This window comes from Carcharodon carcharias, chromosome 11 (genome assembly GCF_017639515.1).
Source record: "Carcharodon carcharias isolate sCarCar2 chromosome 11, sCarCar2.pri, whole genome shotgun sequence".
In the NCBI taxonomy this organism is placed as follows: Eukaryota; Metazoa; Chordata; class Chondrichthyes; order Lamniformes; family Lamnidae; genus Carcharodon; species Carcharodon carcharias.
The window spans coordinates 4,828,499-4,848,547 of NC_054477.1; the positions used below are offsets into that span (position 1 = coordinate 4,828,499).

Sequence of the window (20,049 nt, forward strand, 5' to 3'; positions counted from 1 at the left end):
TCTCCTGACTTGCTCCGTAAACTTGGAACTTATCCAAAACTTGTATCCCAACTCACACAAAGTCCTGCTCGCCCATCGCCCCATGTGCTTAACTGACCTACACTGGCTCCAAGATTGGTAATGTCTTGATTTTAAAGATTCTCATTCATGTTTTTTTAATCCCTCCGTGGCCTTGCCCCTCCCTATTCCTGTAATCTCCACCAGTTCTGCCACCCTCTGATCTCTGCTCTCCTCCACACATCCCTGATTTTAATGCTCCCACCATGGCAGCCATGCCTTCAGCTGTCTAGGTTCTAGTCTCTGGAAATCCCTCCCTACACCTCTCCACCTCTCTCCTCCCTTAAGACACTTCTCCCTCCAGGCTTAAACACAAAGGCAGAGCCCCCATTCAGTAAATTACCCTCATGCCTCATTGAAAAGACGGAACAGTGCAGCACTCCCTCAGTACTACATTGGAGTATCAGTCTCAACTTTTGTGCTCAACTCTGTGGAATGGGAATCAAACTGACAAGCTTCTGACTCTGAGGTGAGAATGGTACCCACTGAGCCATGACTGATCACTCCTGGGCCTCGCACCTCTGAAAGGACATATCGGCCTTGGAGGTGGATGCAGTGAAGAATCACCAAAAGATACCAGGATTGACAGAGTTAAGTTCTGAGGACAGGTTGCGTAAACCTGGATTGTGTTCCCTTGAGCTTAGAAGGTTGAGGATTTGATGATGGTGTTTAAAATGTCAAAATGATCCAACAAGGTAAAGAAAAGAAAGACTTGCATTTGTATAGCACTGTTCACATCCTCGGGATGTCCCAAAATGTTTTACAAGTTAATTAAGTATTTTTGAAGCTGTAACATAAGAGTGTGCTAATATCTACACTAACAACCAATTTAAGATAATCAGCCCAGTTTATGATGCGGCTCATTTATACTTGCTGGAAGCGTCACACATTCATACGCAGGGACTGGTTCTCTGCAAACTAAAGGAATATGTTCAAGCCTTGCACCTTTTTTGAATTACCCATAGTTCCCCTTTGTTTTCTCCATGGCAACATCTCGGCCAGCCATAATCGACTTTCAACCAATCAGCACCCTTTTGTCCTGTCGTATAAATCATTGTGATCGTTTGAAATTTGGCATTCTTGCATTTGTCCTGATGAGTGTAAGACAGAAAGCTTCAGCAACACATCTCTCTTTTCAGCGATATTAATGTAGGAAACAGGGAAAGTATGCTCTCTAGTGGTGGGGAGTCCAGAAAGGACATAGGATTAAAATTAGATCTAGGCCGTTCAGTAATATTATCAGGAAGCACTTCTTCACACAAATAGTAATGGAAATCTGGAACTGTCTCCCCCAGTCTGTCCCCAGTGGTTGTGGGAGCCACTTGAAAATCTCATGACTTGAGTTCGCTGGACTTTTGTTGGATGATGGTATAAAGGAACAAAGGCAAGTAGATGGAGTTCAGGTACAGATCAGCCAGTTGGAGGGTTTGAATCCTACAGAGGTGTGGGCTGAAGTCCCACTCCAGTAACTTGAGCACAAAATCTAGGCTGACACCCCAGTACAGTAATGAGGGAGTTCTGCAGTGTCAAAGATGCAACCTTTAGGCGGATTCATTAAACAGAGGCCCCAACTGTCCGCTCATGTAAACGTAAAAGACCCTGTTGCTATTTCGAAGAAGAGCAGAGGAGGTCTCCCCATTGTCCTGGAGCCAATATTCGTCCCTCAGTCAACATCACAAAAAACAATTTGGCCATTATCACGTTGCTGTTTGCGGGACCTTGCTGTGCACGATTTGGCTGCCGTGTTTCCTACATCTCGAGATTGTGGAAGGGTCTATAATACGAGCTCTTCCTGCTTGTTTCTGTTGCTACAACGTTTTTAAAAATGCTGGATTCCATGTTGATGAGGGAAGATCAGTGAAAGGATTCTGGTGGCTGTGTGCTCTCAGTGCTCAAACGTGCGTTGTTACAGGAAGGTGCAGCTGCAGAGGACAACGGTATCATTCAGGTGCTGCCCACGGGCTCTGACTTAACAAAGGGGTGGAGGTGGGTGGGGGGGTGGGGGGGGTGGTGGGTAGGGATGGAGGTGGGCGAGGGGGTTAGGGATGGAGGTGGGCGAGGGGGGTACGGATGGAGGTGGGCGAGGGGGTTAGGGATGGAGGTGGGCGAGGGGTGTAGGGATGGAGGTGGGCGAGGGGGTTAGGGATGGAGGTGGGCGAGGGGGTTAGGGATGGAGGTGGGCGAGGGGGGTAGGGATGGAGGTGGGTGAGGGGGGTTAGGGATGGAGGTGGGCGAGGGGGGGTACAGATGGAGGTGGGCGAGGGGGTTAGGGATGGAGGTGGGCGAGGGGTGTAGGGATGGAGGTGGGCGAGGGGGTTAAGGATGGAGGTGGGCGAGGGAGTTAGGGATGGAGGTGGGCGAGGGGGGGTAGGGATGGAGGTGGGCGAGGGGGTTAGGGATGGAGGTGGGCGAGGGGGGTAGGGATGGAGGTGGGCGAGGGGGGGTAGGGATGGAGGTGGGTGAGGGGTAAAGAGAGCAACTGTTTCTGCTTTGAAATGAAATTTAAAATTGTGAGCCTCTGTGCAAACCCAGCTTTCAAGTTTCACTGACCCTGGAGAATGATATCCTGACTCGACTGTCTCCAGTTCATAAGCCAAAAGCTTCAGTGGTTCTGAACAAGATCAGCAGCAGACCAGGAGACAAAAGAGGCAGTGTCCACTCTTGACTGACGAAGTGCAAGCACGTGCACCCAGTCTCAGTGTGGTGGGAATGTCTGTTCCTCTTGTCAGTTACTTTATTTGTTTTTAATGTCCTTCAGTCACTATCTCTTCAAACTGTGTATCTGTGTGTGTGGAACCTCTTTGGTTCTACAGAAAATCATCCTTTGATGGCTCCTGTGAAAAAGATGAGGAGACGAGGGTGTTGTGTGTGTGTGTGTATGGGGGGGGTAGGGGGTGTGTGGAGGAAGCGGTGGCCATGGGCCACACACTGGGTTGAGGGGAGACTTCCCTCTTGGTGTCGCTTTGAAGTCCTTGCGAGTCTGTTTGCAATTCGAAAGAGAGAGAGAGAGAGAGAGTAGCAAAGTGCAAGAGAAAAGTCTGGAGGCTGAGAGGATAAGAAAACAGCCTTTGGTCTTTTCCTTTCTTTTAAGAAAGGAGCGAGCGAGAGTGAGGACACAATGAGCAGCAGTGAAGTGTGACTGTTGTCCTTTCTCGCAGCTGGCTCTCGGAATGTAGCAGATTCAGAGGTGAAGGACTGAGCTGAAAAGCCTCAGTTTGCCCCAGTCACCTGTCCCTGTTTTCCCCTGGCCGCCTGTCACTACCCCCATCCCCCACCCCAAATAGCCACCACCACCAGCAGCTTCCCCCCACCCACTCGCCTGTCCCTGCAGTAACTCCTTCAGCAGGCCAGCACAAGTTAACGTTTTGTTTTAGTTTGAAACTTGGATCAAAAACTAGTGGCAAAACAAAACGAATCAGAATATCAACACGCTTGAGGTTTTTTTTTGGTATTGGAATGGCAAAACCTACAGTTGTTGGAACTCTGAAATAGAGACCGGAAAATGGTGGAAATAGATAACAAGTATTTGGTTTTAAAAAAAGAGACAGGTGAATGTTTAATGTGTGGAGCCGTCACCTGAACTTTATTCGCCAGTAATTAACGCCTTTAATCAATGTTGCCTGACAACCATCAAGTGGTTAGGTTATCTGAAACAGATGGAAACGGGTTTGTACTCGAAAGAGTTACTCGATTAACAATCCAGAAAATTTAAGCTTGAAACCCACTGTGGTAATTTGCAAATTTCAAATTTCATTCCAATGAAATGCTGCTCTCAGTTAAAGTGACCGTGAAACCGTCCGATTATTGTTTTAACACCCAAACTGTTCGACATTTTCTGGCCAGGCTGGTGTCTTTGAAGATGCTCAGACAAGTGTGAATTCAGAGTTGCCGGCTCAGAGACTAATACATGAGGCACTTGGCACTTTATCCGTGCGGGATCGATACCAAGAGATTTCGGAAGTGCAGTTTTTGTTTCTGGGAGCTGCTGGTGATCATTTGTCACGGCGCTCTGCAAAAGAAAAAAATCCCAATCGGGAAGGAAACCTGTCACCCTGTGGAATCCTCTACCTCAGAGCACTGTGGAGGCCAAGTCACTGAATATATTTAAGGAAATAGATAGATTTCTAGACTCCAAAGGCATCAAGGGGTTATAGGGAGAGGGCGGGAGTACGGCGTTGAGATAGAGGGTCAGCCGTGATCATATTGAATGACGGAGGAGGGTCAAAGGGCCGAGTCACCTACTCCAGGCTCCTGCTGTCTGTGGTTCTATCAACAAGTCTGACTTACATGTGACTCCAGGCCCCATGCCAACACTGTTGACTGTTAAGGGCCCTCTGAAGTGGCTACTCGGTTGTATTGAAATAGCGGTTCCCAACCTCTGTAAGTAATCTTCTTAAGCCCCACAGCCCTCCAAAATACCTTCATTCGTCTAATTCCACCTTCTTGAGAATCCCCGATTTTAATTGCTCCACCATTGGCGGCCATGCCTTCAGTCCCACCCCCGAGCTCCATGCTAAACTGCTCTGTCTCCTCTTTTAAGACGCTCCTTAGAGCTCGACAGTTTAACCAAGCTTGTGGCACGTATTCAGATATCTCCTTAGTGACTCAGCCAAATTTTGGTTTGTGGACATCACTGGCAATGCCATCTCTAATTGCCCTTGAACTGAGTGGCTTGCTCGGCCACTTCAAGTTAACAGTCGACCTCACAGCTGTCAACGTTTAGGCCAGGCCAAGTCAGGATGGCAGAGTTCCTTCCCTAAAGGGCATTAGTGAACCTGATGGGTTTTTTACGACAATCGAAGACGGTCACCGTCACTGAGACTGAGACCAGCATTATAATTCCAGATTTATTAATTGGATTTAAATTCTTCCAGCTGCCATGATGGGATTTGAACCCCTGTCCCCAGAGAATTAGCCTGGGCCTCTGGGTTACCAGCCCAGTGACATCACCACTACACCACCCTCTCCCCGAGGAAGGAGAAGCAGCAGCTCTTGCCCATGAAGCGCCTTGGAATGCCCTATTATATTCGAGGTGCTATGTAAATGCAAGTTCTCATGCTTCAAATTAAAGACCCATCACCTTGTCAGAACAACTCGGAATGGGCAATAATTGCTGGCCTTACCAGCAACACTCACATCCCAAGAATGAATGTTTAGAATCAATGCATAGATCACTGAGTTGAAACACAGATATATATATATATATAGATATATATATTTTCCCCTAGGGTCCTGTTTCTTAATTTCTGTTTTCTCTTGTGCTAGGAGCAGCAAGTCATGAGTTCAAGTCCAACTCCAGGACTTAAATTTATAATCTGGGTTAACACTCACAGTACAGTACTGAGGGAGTGCTGCACTGTCAGAGGGTCAGTACTGAGGGAGTGCTGCACTGTCAGAGGGTCATTACTGAGGGAGCGCCGCAGTGTCGGAGGGTCAGTACTGAGGGAGCGCTGCACTGTCGGAGGGTCAGTACTGAGGGAGCGCTGCACTGTCGGAGGGTCAGTACTGAGGGAGCGCTGCACTGTCGGAGGGTCATTACTGAGGGAGCGCTGCACTGTCGGAGGGTCAGTACTGAGGGAGCGCTGCACTGTCGGAGGGTCAGTACTGAGGGAGGGCTGCACTGTCGGAGGGTCAGTACTGAGGGAGCTCTGCACTGTCGGAGGGTCAGTACTGAGGGAGCTCTGCACTGTCAGAGGGTCAGTACTGAGGGAGCTCTGCACAGTCAGGATCAGTACTGGTAGAGTGCTGCACTGTCGGAGGGTCAGTACTGAGGGAGCTCTGCACTGTCAGGGTCAGTACTGGTGGAGTGCTGCACTGTCGGAGAGTCAGTACTGGTGGAGTGCTGCACTGTCAGAGGTACCACCTTTCACATGTGGTGAATTTAAAATATCACAGCCCTATTCAAAGAAAGAGCAGGGAGACCTCCCTGGAGCCCAAGCCAATGTTTATCATTCAAACGACAGCATTGGAAAAAAGCAGATGATGTGGGTCATTATCTCAGTTTGTGTGCAAATTATCTTCCATGATTCCCACATTGTGACAGCAACTGTACTTCAAAAGCGCATCATTGGCTATAGAGTTCTTTCAGATGTCTGAAGTTGTTATGGCCACTATAGAAATGTAAGTCTTTTTCTTGTGAAAACCTTGTCAAGCCACTCTTGATCCTTTCCAGCAGATGTTTATTCGATGTTGGACTCTTGCTGCTGATCCAGGACATTACTGGCGGTTTGATGTGACGCCTCGGATGTTTACATAGCTGTCCGGCGGCCCCCACTGCTCGGGGGGAAAGCCACGTCTAGATTTAATTGACCCATCGTATGTCCTGTTTCCCAGCGCCCTAGCCTTTGTGTGTGTCCAAGGAGCCTCTCTGGCATCAGCGATTGCCCCGGTTCACCACACATGACCACCCTGTTACTTCTGTTTCTTTCTGAACTCAGTAAGCACAACTCCCCTTTCACACCCCCAGCCTATCCTCACTCCAAGCTCCGTCTTAGTTGTTGGCAGCTCTGACTGCAATCACCATTTCCCAGGTTTAGCAGTTTGACAGGATAACATCCTCAATATTTGCCTCAATAAACTGTTTCAGAGGTGCTCTTACCCCCAGTCTGCATCTAGTTCTTGCGTTCCCTCTCACATTTCCCCTCCCCTCTCTCTCTCTCAGTACCCCCCTCTCTCTCTCTCAGTCTCCCCCTCTCTCTCTCAGTCTCCCCCTCTCTCTCTCAGTCCCCCCTCTCTCTCCCTCTGTCCCCCTCTCTCTCTCTCTCTCTCTCCCTCCCTCTGTCCCCCCCCTCTCTCTCTCTCCCTCCCTCTGTCCCCCTCTCTCTCTCTCTCTCTCTCGGTCCCCCCTCTCTCACTCTCTCTCTCTCTCTCTCTCTCGGTCCCCCCTCTCTCACTCTCTCTCTCTCTCTCTCTCTCTCGGTTCCCCCCCTCTCTCTCTCTCTCTCTCCCTCTCTCTCTCTCTCTCAGTCCCCCTCTCACTCTCTCTCTCGGTCCCTCTCTCTCCCCCTCTCCCCCTCTCCCCCTCTCCTTCTCTCCCCCTCTCCCTCTCTCCCCCTCTCCCTCTCTCTCTCTCTCCCTCTCTCTCTCTCGGTCCCTCTCTCTATCTCTCACCCCCTCTCTCTCGGTTCTTCTCTCTCTCTATCTCTCTCTCCCTCTCCCTCTCCTTCTCCTTCTCTCTCTCTCGGTCCCTCTCTCTCTCGGTCCCTCTCTCTCTCGGTCCCTCTTTCTCTCGGTCCCTCTCTCGGTCTCTCTCTTCCTCTTGGTCCCTCCCTCTCTCTCTCTTGTTCCCCCCCTCTCTCTCTCTTGTTCCCCCCTCTCTCTCTCTTGTTCCCCCCTCTCTCTCTCTTGTTCCCCCCCTCTTTCTCTCTTGTTCCCCCCTCTCTCTCTCTTGTTCCCCCCTCTCTCTCTCTTGTTCCCCTCTCTCTCTCTCTTGTTCCCCCCTCTCTCTCTCTCGTTCCCCCCTCTCTCTCTCTTGTTCCCCTCTCTCTCTCTCTTGTTCCCCCCTCTCTCTCTCTTGTTCCCCCCTCTCTCTCTCTTGTTCCCCCTCTCTCTCTTGTTCCCCCCTCTCTCTCTCTTGTTCCCCCCTCTCTCTCTCTTGTTCCCCCCTCTTTCTCTCTTGTTCCCCCCTCTTTCTCTCTTGTTCCCCCCTCTCTCTCTCTTGTTCCCCCCTCTCTCTCTCTTGTTCCCCCCCTCTCTCTCTTGTTCCCCCCTCTCTCTCTCTTGTTCCCCCCTCTCTCTCTCTTGTTCCCCCCTCTCTCTCTCTTGTTCCCCCCTCTCTCTCTCTTGTTCCCCCCTCTCTCTCTCTTGTTCCCCCTCTCTCTCTCTTGTTCCCCCCTCTCTCTCTCTTGTTCCCCCCTCTTTCTCTCTTGTTCCCCCCTCTTTCTCTCTTGTTCCCCCCTCTCTCTCTCTTGTTCCCCCCTCTCTCTCTCTTGTTCCCCCCCTCTCTCTCTTGTTCCCCCCCCTCTCTCTCTTCCCCCCTCTCTCTCTCTTGTTCCCCCCTCTCTCTCTCTTGTTCCCCCCTCTCTCTCTCTTGTTCCCCCCTCTCTCTCTCTCTTGTTCCCCCCTCTCTCTCTCTTGTTCCCCCCTCTCTCTCTCTTGTTCCCCCCTCTCTCTCTCTTGTTCCCCCCTCTCTCTCTCTTGTTCCCCCCTCTCTCTCTCTTGTTCCCCCCTCTTTCTCTCTTGTTCCCCCCTCTTCTCTCTTGTTCCCCCCTCTTTCTCTCTTGTTCCCCCCTCTTTCTCTCTTGTTCCCCCCTCTCTCTCTCTTGTTCCCCCCTCTCTCTCTCTTGTTCCCCCCCTCTCTCTCTTGTTCCCCCTCTCTCTCTCTTGTTCCCCCCTCTCTCTCTCTTGTTCCCCCCTCTCTCTCTCTGGTTCCCCCCTCTCTCTCTTGTTCCCCCCTCTCTCTCTCTTGTTCCCCCCTCTCTCTCTTGTTCCCCCCTCTCTCTCTCTTGTTCCCCCCTCTCTCTCTCTTGTTTCCCCTCTCTCTCTCTTGTTTCCCCTCTCTCTCTCTTGTTTCCCCTCTCTCTCTCTTGTTTCTCCCTCTCTTTCTCTCGTTCCCCCCTCTCTCTCACGTTCCCCCCCTCTCTCTCTCTCGTTCCCCCTCTCTCTCTCTCGTTTCCCCCCTCTCTCTCGTACCCCCTCTCTCTCTCATTCCCCCCCCTCTCTCTCATTCCCCCCCCTCTCTCGTTCCCCCCTTTCTCTCTCTTGTTCCCCTCTCTCTCTTGTTCCCCCCTCTCTCTCTCTTGTTCCCCCTCTCTCTCTCTTGTTCCCCCCTCTCTCTCTTGTTCCCCCCTCTCTCTCTCTTGTTCCCCCCTCTCTTCTCTCTTGTTCCCCCCTCTCTCTCTCTTGTTCCCTCTCTCTCTCTCTTGTTCCCCCCTCTCTCTCTCTTGTTCCCCCTCTCTCTCTCTCTTGTTCCCCCCTCTCTCTCTTGTTCCCCCCTCTCTCTCTCTTGTTCCCCCCTCTCTCTCTCTTGTTCCCCCCTCTCTCTCTCTCTTGTTCCCCCCTCTCTCTCTCTTGTTCCCCCCTCTCTCTCTTTTATTCCCCCCTCTCTCTCTCTCTTGTTCCCCCCTCTCTCTCTTGTTCCCCCCTCTCTCTCTCTTGTTTCCCCTCTCTCTCTCTTGTTTCCCCTCTCTCTCTCTTGTTTCTCCCTCTCTTTCTCTCGTTCCCCCCTCTCTCTCACGTTCCCCCCCCTCTCTCTCGTTCCCCCCTCTCTCTCTCTCGTTCCCCCTCTCTCTCGTTCCCCCTCTCTCTCGTTCCCCCCTCTCTCTCTCGTTCCCCCCTCTCTCTCTCGTTCCCCCCTTTCTCTCTCGTTCCCCCTTTCTCTCTTGTTCCCCCCTCTCTCTCTCTTGTTTCCCCCTCTCTCTCTCTTGTTTCCCCCTCTCTCTCTCGTTCCCCCCTCTCTCTCTCGTTCCCCCCTCTCTCTCTCTCGTTCCCCCTCTCTCTCTCTCTTGTTCCCTCTCTCTCTCTCTTGTTCCCCCCCTCTCTCTCTTGTTCCCCCCTCTCTCTCTCTTGTTCCCCCCTCTCTCTCTCTTGTTCCCCCCTCTCTCTCTTGTTCCCCCCTCTCTCTCTTGTTCCCCCCTCTCTCTCTCTTGTTCCCCCCTCTCTCTCTCGTGTTCCCCCCCCTCTCTCTCTTGTTCCCCCCTCTCTCTCTCTTGTTCCCCCCTCTCTCTCTCTCTTGTTCCCCCCTCTCTCTCTCTTGTTCCCCCCTCTCTCTCTCTCTTGTTCCCCCCTCTCTCTCTCTTGTTCCCCTCTCTCTCTTGTTCCCCCCTCTCTCTCTTGTTTTCTCCCTCTCTCTTTCTTGTTTTCTCCCTCTCTCTCTCTTGTTCTCTCCCTCTCTCTCTCTCTTGTTCTCTCCCTCTCTCTCTCTTGTTCTCTCCCTCTCTCTCTCTTGTTCTCTCCCTCTCTCTCTCTTGTTCTCTCCCTCTCTCTCTCTTGTTCTCGTTCCCCTCTCTCTCTCTCGTTCCCCCCTCTCTCTCTCTTGTTCCCCCTCTCTCTCTCTTGTTCCCCCTCTCTCTCTCTTGTTCCCCCTCTCTCTCTCTTGTTCCCCCTCTCTCTCTCTTGTTCCCTCTCTCTCTCTCTTGTTCCCCCTCTCTCTCTCTTGTTCCCCCTCTCTCTCTCTTGTTCCCCCCTCTCTCTCTCTTGTTCCCCCTCTCTCTCTCTTGTTCCCTCTCTCTCTCTCTTGTTCCCCCTCTCTCTCTTGTTCCCCCCTCTCTCTCTCTTGTTCTCTCCCTCTCTCTTGTTCTCTCCCTCTCTCTCTCTTGTTCCCCCCTCTCTCTCTCTCTTGCTCTCCCCCCTCTCTCTCCCTCTCTCTCTCTTTCTTGTTCTGTCCCCCTCTCCCCCTCACTCTTGTTCTCTCCTTCCCTCCCCCGCCGCCTCTCGGGGGCCCCCTCCCCCTCCACCTCTCAGGGGCCCCCTCCCCCGCCGCCTCTCGGGGGCCCCCTCCCCCTCCACCTCTCAGGGGCCCCCTCCCCCGCCGCCTCTCGGGGCCCCCTCCCCCTCCGCCTCTCAGGGGCCCCCTCCGCCTCTCGGGGCCCCCTCCCCCTCCGCCTCTCAGGGGCCCCCTCCGCCTCTCGGGGGGCCCCCCTCCCCCTCCGCCTCGTTAGAGCTAAGGAATAAGAAGGGGTCAGTTATGTTGCTCGGTGTAATGTATAGACCACCAGCTGGTGGGAAGGATATGGAGGAACCAACCTGCAGGGAAGTTACAGAGAGGTGTAAACATGGTAGGGTAGTTATAATGGGGGACTTTAATTACCCGTATATAGACTGGGATAGCGGCAGTGTAAGGGACAGTGAGGGTCAAGAGTTCCTAGATTGTGTTCAGGAGAATTTCCTACAGCAGTGTGTGTCCAGTCCAACAAGAAAGGAGACACTGGCTCTTGGGAATGAGGTCTACCAACCAGATCAAGTGACAATAGGGTCTCATTTAGGGGACACTGATCATTGTATCATAAGGTTTAGGATGACAGTGGAAAAGATGTTGGTCAATCCAGTGTAAGAATAATCAACTGGCAGAGACCAGACTTCAATGGGTCAAGAACAGACCTGGGCCGGATAGACTGGAACCAAAGATTGGTGGGAAAAACAGTAGCTGAACAATGGGCTACCTTCAGAGAGGAGATGGTTTGAGCACAGTCAAGGTATGTTCCCTCAAAAGGGAAGGTTGGACAAACAAACCCAGAGCTCCCTGGATGACCAAGGAGATAGAAATTAAGTTAAAGAAGAAAAAGTGTGTTTATGACAGCCTTCTCTTTTGAGGGAACATACCTTGACTGTGCTCAAACCTCTCTGAAGGTAGCCCATTGTTCAGCTACTGTTTTTCCCACCAACCTTTGGTTCCAGTCTATCCGGCCCAGCTCCGTTCTTGACCCAGGTAGCAAATACAATTGAGAACCAAGCTGAATATAGGAGGTTCAGAAGGGATGTGAAAAAGCAAGCATGAGAAGCAAAGAGGGATTATGAAAAAAGACTAGCAGCTAACATAAAAGGAAATCCCAAAGTATTCTATAAACACATCAATAGTAAAAGGGTGGTAAAAGGAGGAGTAGGGCCAATCAGGGACCAAAAAGGGGATTTACACATAGAGACAAGAGGCATGGCTGAAGTGTTAAATGAAGACTTTGCATCTGTCTTTACCTATGAGGCAGATGCTGCACAGACCATGGTGACAGAGGAGGGAACTCAGTCACTAGAAGGGTTTAAAATTGATGAGGAGGAGATATTGGATAAGTTGTTGGTACTTAAAGTTGATAAGGCACTGGGACCGGATGAGATGCATCGGAGAATATTGAAGGAAGTGAGAGTGGAAATTGCAGAGGCACTGGCAATAATCTTTCAATCTTCCCTGGATTCGGGGGAGGTGCCGGAGAACTGGAGAATTGCAAACATTACGCCCTTGTTCAAAAAAGATTGTACAGATCTGCCCTGCAATTACAGACCAGTCAGTTTAACGTCAGTGGTTGGGGAAACATATAGTGGAGTTCCCCAGGGGTCGGGATTGGGACAAAAACAAAAATAGCTGGAAAAACTCAGCAGGTCTGACAGCATCTGCGGAGAGAAAGACAGTTAACATTTCGAGTCTGAATGACTCTTCATCAGAACTAAAGAAATATAGAAATGAGGTGAAATATAAGCTGGTAGAGGGGGGATGGGACAAGTAGAGCTGGATAGAGGGTCAGTGATAGATGGAGGCAAAGAAGAGATTGCCAAAGATGTCATAGACAAAAGGACAAAGGGGTGTTGACGGTGGTGATATTAGTTAGGGAATGTGCTAACGGGAACATTAAAGGTAGAAATCAGGACAAACAAGTGGCAGATAGCCCTAGTGGGGGTGGGGTGGGGGGAAGGGATCGAAATGGGATAAAAGGTGGCGATAAAATGGTAGATCGAAATAAATTTAAAAATAGGTGAGAAAAGAAAAATGTATTTAAAAAAGATAAAGGGGATTGGAAGGGGGGTGGGGATGGAGGAGAGAGTTCATGATCTGAAGTTGTTGAACTCAGTATTCAGTCCGGAAGGCTGTAAAGTGCCTAGTCAGAAGATGAGGTGCTGTTCTTCCAGTTTGCGTTGAGCTTCACTGGAACAATGCAGCAGGCCAAGGACAGACATGTGGGCATGAGAGCAGGGTGGTGTGTTGAAATGGCAAGCGACAGGGAGGTCTGGATCATGCTTGCGGACAGCCCGAAGGTGTTCCGCAAAGCGGTCACCCAGTCTGCATTTGATCTCTCCAATGTAGAGGAAACCATATTGGGAGCAGCGAATGCAGTAGACTAAATTGAGGGAAGTGCAAGTGAAATGCTGCTTCACTTGAAAGGAGTGTTTGGGACCTTGGACGGTGAGGAGGGGGGAAGTAAAGGGACAGGTGTTGCACCTTCTGCGGTTGCATGGGAAGGTGCCGTGGGAGGGGGTTGAGGAGTAGGGGGTGATGGAGGAATGGACCAGGGTGTCCTGGAGGGAACGATCCCTGAGGAATGCCGCCGGGGGGGGTGAAGGGAAGATGTGTTTGGTGGTGGCATCATGCTGGAGTTGGCGGAAATGGCAGAGGATGATCCTTTGAGTGCGGAGGCTGATGGGGTGATAAGTGAGGACAAGGGGGACCCTATCATGGTTCTTGGAGGGAGAGGAAGGTGTGAGGGCGGACGCATGGGAGATGAGCCAGACATGGTTGAGGGCCCTGTCAGCCACCGTGGGTGGAAAACCTCGGTTAAGGAAGAAGGAAGACATGTCAGAGGAACTGTTTTTGAAGGTAGCATCATCAGAACAGATGCAATGGAGGTGAAGGAACTGAGAGAATGGGATGGAGTCCTTACAAGAAGCGGGGTGTGAGGAGCTGTAGTCGAGGTAGCTGTGGGAGTCGGTAGGCTTGTAATGAATATTGGTGGACAGTCTATCAAAAGGACCAGAAATTGAGACAGTGAGGTCAAGGAAGGGAAGGGAAGTGTCAGAGATGGACCATGTGAAAATGATGGAGGGGTGGAAATTGGAATAGATAGAGAAGAAAGGGATAAACTGTTCCCGCTCATAAACAGATCGAGAACCTGAGGGCACAGTTTTCAAATGTTTTGCAAAAGAAGCAAATGTGAAGTGAGGAAAAGCTTTTTCACACAGCAAGCAGGTAGGGTTTGGAATGCACTGCCTGGAAGTGTGGTGGAGGCAGATTCAACTTAGGCAGTCAAGAGGGCATTGGATGATTATCTAAATAGAAACAATGTGCAGGGTTACGCAGAAAAGGCAGGAGATTGGCACTGAGTTAAAATGCTCGGAGAGCTGATGCAAACACGATGGGCTGAATGGTGGTCTTCTACACTGTAACAATTCTGTGACTCTCTTGCTCTCACTCTTCCTCTAACAGTCTCTCTCGCTGTCCCTCAGTCTCTCGCTGTCCCTCGGTCTCTCGCTCGCCCTCGGTCTCTCGCTCACCCTCGGTCTCTCGCTCTCCTTCGGTCGCTCTCTCACCCTCATTATCTCACTGTTTCTCTCGCTGCCTTGCTCGCTCTCGCAATCTCGCTCGCTCCCACCCTCCCACCCTCCCGCCGGCTCTCTCGCTCCCTGCCTCTGTTGTGCCTCATGTAGGATTGCTCAGCACCCTTGCTTTAGATGGGAGGGTGGGGGAAACGCCTCTGTCAGATCTGATGTAAATCATCGTTCTTTAACCTCTTGTTCACCTGCAGTATTTTAGCTTGGTGCTTCAACACTGTGAGCTCCATCCAGGGCTTCAGGGTGATGGTGGCTCAGTGAAATTATCATGCTGTGTCCGCCTCATTAATTTATCACAGATGAGGAAGGCCTTTCAGCCCCTGTTAACCACACATCCTAAGAGAAATCCCAACATCAACACATTGCAACATCTGGTTGTTTCTTAAGCAATTCCAGGCTTTGCTTCCACTACTCTTGTTTTATGATTATTGATTGCTCTCTGTTTGATGAATAATTTCCTGATAATGGTAAGAACATAAGAGCAGGTGTAGGCAGTGTTGCCCTTTGTCCCTGCTCCGCCATCTAGTAAGACCTCTGCAGTTGCCTAGCCTTCAGAGTAAAAGACTTAGCTTTTAATGATTTGTGAACTATGGTGTACATACAGTAGTTTAACGGTTATGTTACTGGACTGGTAATGTGCAGCTTTCAACTAATAAATTCAAGACTGTTGCAGTAGAGGTGAATAATTCAGCACACACCCTATAAAAATCTCCATCCAATGCCTTGAGGATGGTTCCCCTCATGGGAGAATCTAGGGGGCACAGTATCAAAATAAGAGGTCTCCCATTTAAGACGGAGATTAGGAGAATTTTTTTTCTCTCAGAGGGTCATTGGCCTTTGGAATCCTCTTCCCCAGTGAGCAGCGGAGGCTGGGTCACTGAATATATTCCAGGCTGAGTTAGACAGATTTTTGGCAAGGGAGTGGGGACAGGCAGGAACGTTGAGTTGAGGCCACAATCAGATCAACCATGATCTTATTGAATGACAGAGCAGGCAACAGGAGCGGGATGGCCTACTCCTGCTCCTATTTCTTAAATTCTTATGTTCGCATGAGTTCAGGATCCCTACACGACAATTTGAGCACTTGAACTCAATTTTTAAGAAAATCTGGAAATTAAAAAGTAATCTCGCCAGAAGATGTCAGATTGTCATAAAAATCCAACTGGCTCGTCCTTGACACTTCATGGCTGAAAACTTGCCACCTTTACCCAGTCTCGTGGCTCCAGTCCCACAACACATTCCGCTGACTGACTTGTGGAAAGGCTTTAGGGAGCAGGTTCTTGGGGACGGGGACAGTGGGAGGTAGGAAGGGGGAGTTGGTGGTGCAGTGGGGTTGGTGGTGGTGGTGGAGTGGGTGTGGGAAGGGGGCGTTGGTGGTGATGGGGGTGGTGGGGCTGTACCATTGGGGCGGTCCACACCTGAAACATGCTGGGGTTGGTGTTCTGGTGAGCCACCTAACTAGGGAAGTAGAGGGGGCTTTTAACTAAATAATGGGGACAAGGAATAAAATTTGGGAAGATGTGGTAAACCAAAGAGTAGAGACAAGGCGAGAGAGAAAGCTGTTACTGTGGGAAATGATAAACAGAGTGTGACAGGAAGGGGCAGAGAGTACAAATCTAAGAGTAAATCAGCAGATAAGGTTAGATATTACAAAAATAATAAAAAGACAAAACTTAAGGCTCTGCATCTAAACACACATAGCATTCGAAACAAAACAGATGAACTGATAGCGCAAATAGAAATAAATAAGTACAGTCTGATAGCCATTACAGAGACATAGCTGCAGGATGACATACATTGGAGCCTGAATATTGAAGGGTATGTGACATTTAGGAAGGACAAGAAACTAGGAAAAGGCAGAGGGGTGGCTCTGTTAATTAATGATGATATTAACACATTAGGGAGGGATGAACTAAAAACCAGGAAACCAGGCTGTAGAAGTGGTTTGGGCTGAGGTGAGTAATGATAAAGGCAAGAAGTCAATTGTGGGAGTGGTGTACAGGCCTCCTAATTGTAACTACATGGTAGGACGGAGTATAAAGGAAGAAATACTAAGCGCTTGTCAGAAAGGTACAGTGATAATCGTGGGGGATTTTAATCTACATATAGACTAGAAAAATCAGGTAGGCAAAGCTAGCTTGGATGAGGAGTTCATAGAGGTTTTTGGGATAGTTTCTTAGAACAGCATGTCCTGGAGCCAAACCAGAAAGCAGGCAATGCTGGACCTATTATTGTGCAATGAGGTAGGATCATAGTGAATGCATCCCTAGGTGGCAGCGATCGGAATACGATTGAATTTTACATTCAGTTTGAGGGAGAGAAGAGTGGGTCCGATACTAATATTTCAAACTTAGATAAGGGCGATTATGAGGGCATGAAAGCGGAGCCCGCTAAAGTGAGCTGGCAAATGAGGTTAAGGGGTAGGTCAATAGCACTGCAGTAGCAAGCTTTTAAAGGGATATTTCAGAATCGACACAGGACATACGTTCCAATGAGAAAGAAACCTTCCAAGGGGAGGATCCACCGTCCGTGGGTAACTAAAAGAGTTAAAGACAGCATCAGACTTAAAGAAAAAGCATATTATTGGGCAAAGATGGCTGGTAGGCCAGAAGATTGGATAGAATATTAAGAACAGCAAAGGATGGCAAAAAGATTAATGAGGGAAAAATTAGAGCATGAAAGGAAGCTAGCTCGAAACGTAAAGACATAGTAAGGGTTTCTATGGAGATTTAACTAGGGAAAGCGTTTTTTTAAAAAGTGAATGTTGGTCCTGCAGAAAGTGAGTGTGGGGAACAAATAATGGAAAGCAAGGAGACGGCAGATGAATTGAACAGGTAGCTTGCATCGGTCTTCACTATAGAGGATACAAGTAACATCACAGAAATAGCTGTAAATCGGGAATTGGACGAGAGGGAGGAACTCAGGAAAATTACCAATCACCGGGGAAGTGGTACGGAGTAAATTGTTGGAGCTGCGGGCTGACAAATTCCAGCATCGTGCTGGACTTCATCCTCGGATCTTGAAAGAAGTGGCTAGTGAGATAGTTGATGGTTGGTTTTAACTTTCCAAAACTCCCTGGATTCTGAGAAAGTTCAGTAGATTGGAAAAAAATAGCAAATGTAACCCCCTTTGTTCAAAAAGGGAGGGGGACAGAAAGGAAACTACGGGCCAGTTAGTCTAACATCTGTCACAGGGAAAATGTTTGAAGCTATTGTTAAAGATGTTATAGCTGGGCACTTAGAAATTTTTAATGTAATCACTCAGAGTCAACATGGTTTTGTGAAAGGGAAATCATATTTAACCAATTTATTGGAGCACTTTGAAGGAGCCACATGTGCTGTGGATAAAGGGGAACTGGTGGATGTGCTGTACTTGGATTTTCAGAAGGCATTTGATAAGGTGCCATATCAAAGTTCATTGTGGAAAATAAAAGCTCATGGTGTACAGGGTAATATATTGGCATGGATAGAAGATTTTCTGGCTAACAGGAAACTTAGAGGGTAACCATGAATGGGTCTTTTTCTGGTTGGCAGGATGTGATGAGTGGTGTGCCACAGGGATCAGTGCTGGGGCCTCAACTTTTTACAATTCATATCAATGACTTGAATAAAGGGATTGAAGGAATGGTGGCTAAATTTGCTGATGACACAAAGATAGGTAGGAAAGTAAGTTGTGAAGAGGACATAAGGAGGCTGCAAAGTGACAGCGATAGGTTAAGTGAGTGGGCAAAGGTCGGGCAAATGGAGTATAATGTGGGCAAATGTGAAATTGTCCATTTCGGCAGGAAGAATAAAAAGAAGCTTATTATCTAAATGGTGAGAGATTACAGAGCTCTGACGTGCAGAGGGATCTGGTTGTCCTAGTGCATGAATCACAAAAGGTTAGTATGCAGGTAAAGCAAGTAATTAGGAAAGCTAATAGAATGTTATAGTTTATTTTGAGGGGAACTGATTACAAAAATAAGGAGGTTATGATTCAGTTATACAGGACACTGGTGAGACCACATCTGGAGTAGTGTACGGTATTGGTCTCCTTATTTAGGGAAGGGTGTAAAATGTGTTAGAAGCAGTTCAGAGAACGTTTACTAGACTAATACCTGGAACGGGTGGGTTGTCTTTTGAGGAAAGGTTGGACAGGTTAGGCTTGTATCCACTGGAGTTTAGAAGAGTAGGAGGCAACTTTTGAAACCTTTATGATTCTGAGGGGTCTTGACAAGGTGGATGTGGAGGGGATGTTTCCTCCTGTGGGAGAATCTAGAACTAGGGGTCATTGTTTAAAAATAAGGGATCACTCATTTAAGACATAGTTGAGGAGAAATTTTTTTCTCTCAGAGGGTCGTGAGTCTTTGGAACTCTCTTCCTCAAAAGGCAGTGGAATATTTTTGAATATTTTTAAGGCAGAGCTAGACAGATTTTTGATAAACAAGGGGGTAAAAGGTTATCGGGGGTGGGCAGGAATGTGGGGTTAAGGTTACAATCAGATCAGCCGTGATCTTATTAAATGGTGGAGCAGGCTGGAGGGGCCGAGTGGCCTACTTCCCTGTACTCGCTGACCCACATTAGCTCCCACCCTGGCAACATCTCAATTTTAAAATTTTTATTCATGATTTCAAATCTCTCCTTGGCCTCGCCCCTTCCCTATCTCTGTAATCCCCTGCACCCCTCGAACCCTCAGAGTTCTCTGGGTTGCTCCAAACCTGGCCTTTGGGCCATACCTAGGCCTCTAGTTCCCTTCCTAAACTCCGACTCGCCACCTCCCCTGAAGACACTCTCTAAAACCTACCTCTTTAGTCACCTGTCCTATCATTTCCTTATGTGACTTGGTGACACAATTTGTCTGACACGCTTTGGGACATTTTACTATATGAATGGTGTGATATAAATACGAGTTGCTGATCAATGCCCCCCATGCCTGGTTTGTTTTTTCGTAGTGCGGTGAAGGTCCTGTTAGCGGCTGGTGCAGATCCCAACCTCGGCGATGGATTCAGCAATGTGTATGAGACGTCAAGGGAGAAACACGTTCATTCTTTAGAAGGTATGTAGTTTGACCTCATTTGCACAACAAAACGATGTCAGACTGCCCGTATCCTAAATTGTACCAGATCCTGTTCCCCTATCGCCCCTGTGCTCGCTGATCTGCATTGACTCCCAGACCGGGAACACCTCAATTTTTAAATTCTCATTCTTGTTTTCAAATCCCTCCATGGTCCACCTCCTAATCTCCAGGCATATAACCTTCCAAGGCTTCTGCTCCTCTAATTCTGGCCTCTTGACCATTACCGCTTTTGCTCACTCCACCATGATGGCCGTGTCTACAGCTGCCAGGATCTAAATTCTTGAGGCCGAGCTTCTTAAACCTCTCCCTAAAACACACTTCTTTGACCAAGCTTTTGGTCAATGGTCCTAATATCTCCTAATATCTCCGTCATTTGCAAGGCCACAAGGCCAGCATTTATTGCCCATCCCTTATTGCCCTGAACTGAGCGGCTTGCTGGGCCATTTCAGAGAGTACATTGCTGTGGGACTGGAGTCACTTGTAGGCCAGACCAGGTAAGGGTGGCAGATTTCCTTCCCTAAGGGGCATTATTGAAGATGGGTTTTTACAACAATCGATGATAGTTTCATGGTCACCATTACTGAGACTAGCCTTTACATTCCAGATTTATGAACTGAATTTAAATTCCACCAGCTGCCATGGTGGAATTTGAACCCTGTCCCTACAGTATGAGCCTGGACCTCTGGATTACTAGTCCAGTGACATTACCACTCCGCCTCTCTTCTTATGTGGCTCAAGTGTCAAATTTTGTCTAACCACGCCGCTGTGAAGCACCTTAGGACGTTTTACCTTATTGAAGGTGCTATATAAATGCAAATTATTATTATTATTGCTTGTTCTGAGTTTTCAAATTTATCCTAAAAAAAAATCATATGTTTGCTTCAGCTGCTGGATCCTGCGAAGCTTGGAATTCAATCAACTGCTGTGTAGATAAGTGTTGCCTCAAGTGTGTGTCAGCCACGGCTCAGT

The 20,049-nt window shown here is 48.9% G+C and overlaps 1 protein-coding gene and 1 pseudogene across 1 annotated transcript in view; both read left to right on the top strand.

Annotated features, from left to right (window-relative positions):
• The window catches only part of clpb (caseinolytic mitochondrial matrix peptidase chaperone subunit B), a 165,726-nt gene that overhangs the window by 16,172 nt on the left and 129,505 nt on the right, over window positions 1-20,049 (top strand). The window contains exon 4 of the mRNA XM_041199189.1: window positions 18,956-19,059. Within this exon, the coding sequence (XP_041055123.1) occupies window positions 18,956-19,059 (104 nt within the window). The remainder of the gene's footprint in view (window positions 1-18,955; window positions 19,060-20,049) is intronic.
• On the top strand, window positions 3,898-4,069 carry LOC121284508 (annotated as a pseudogene).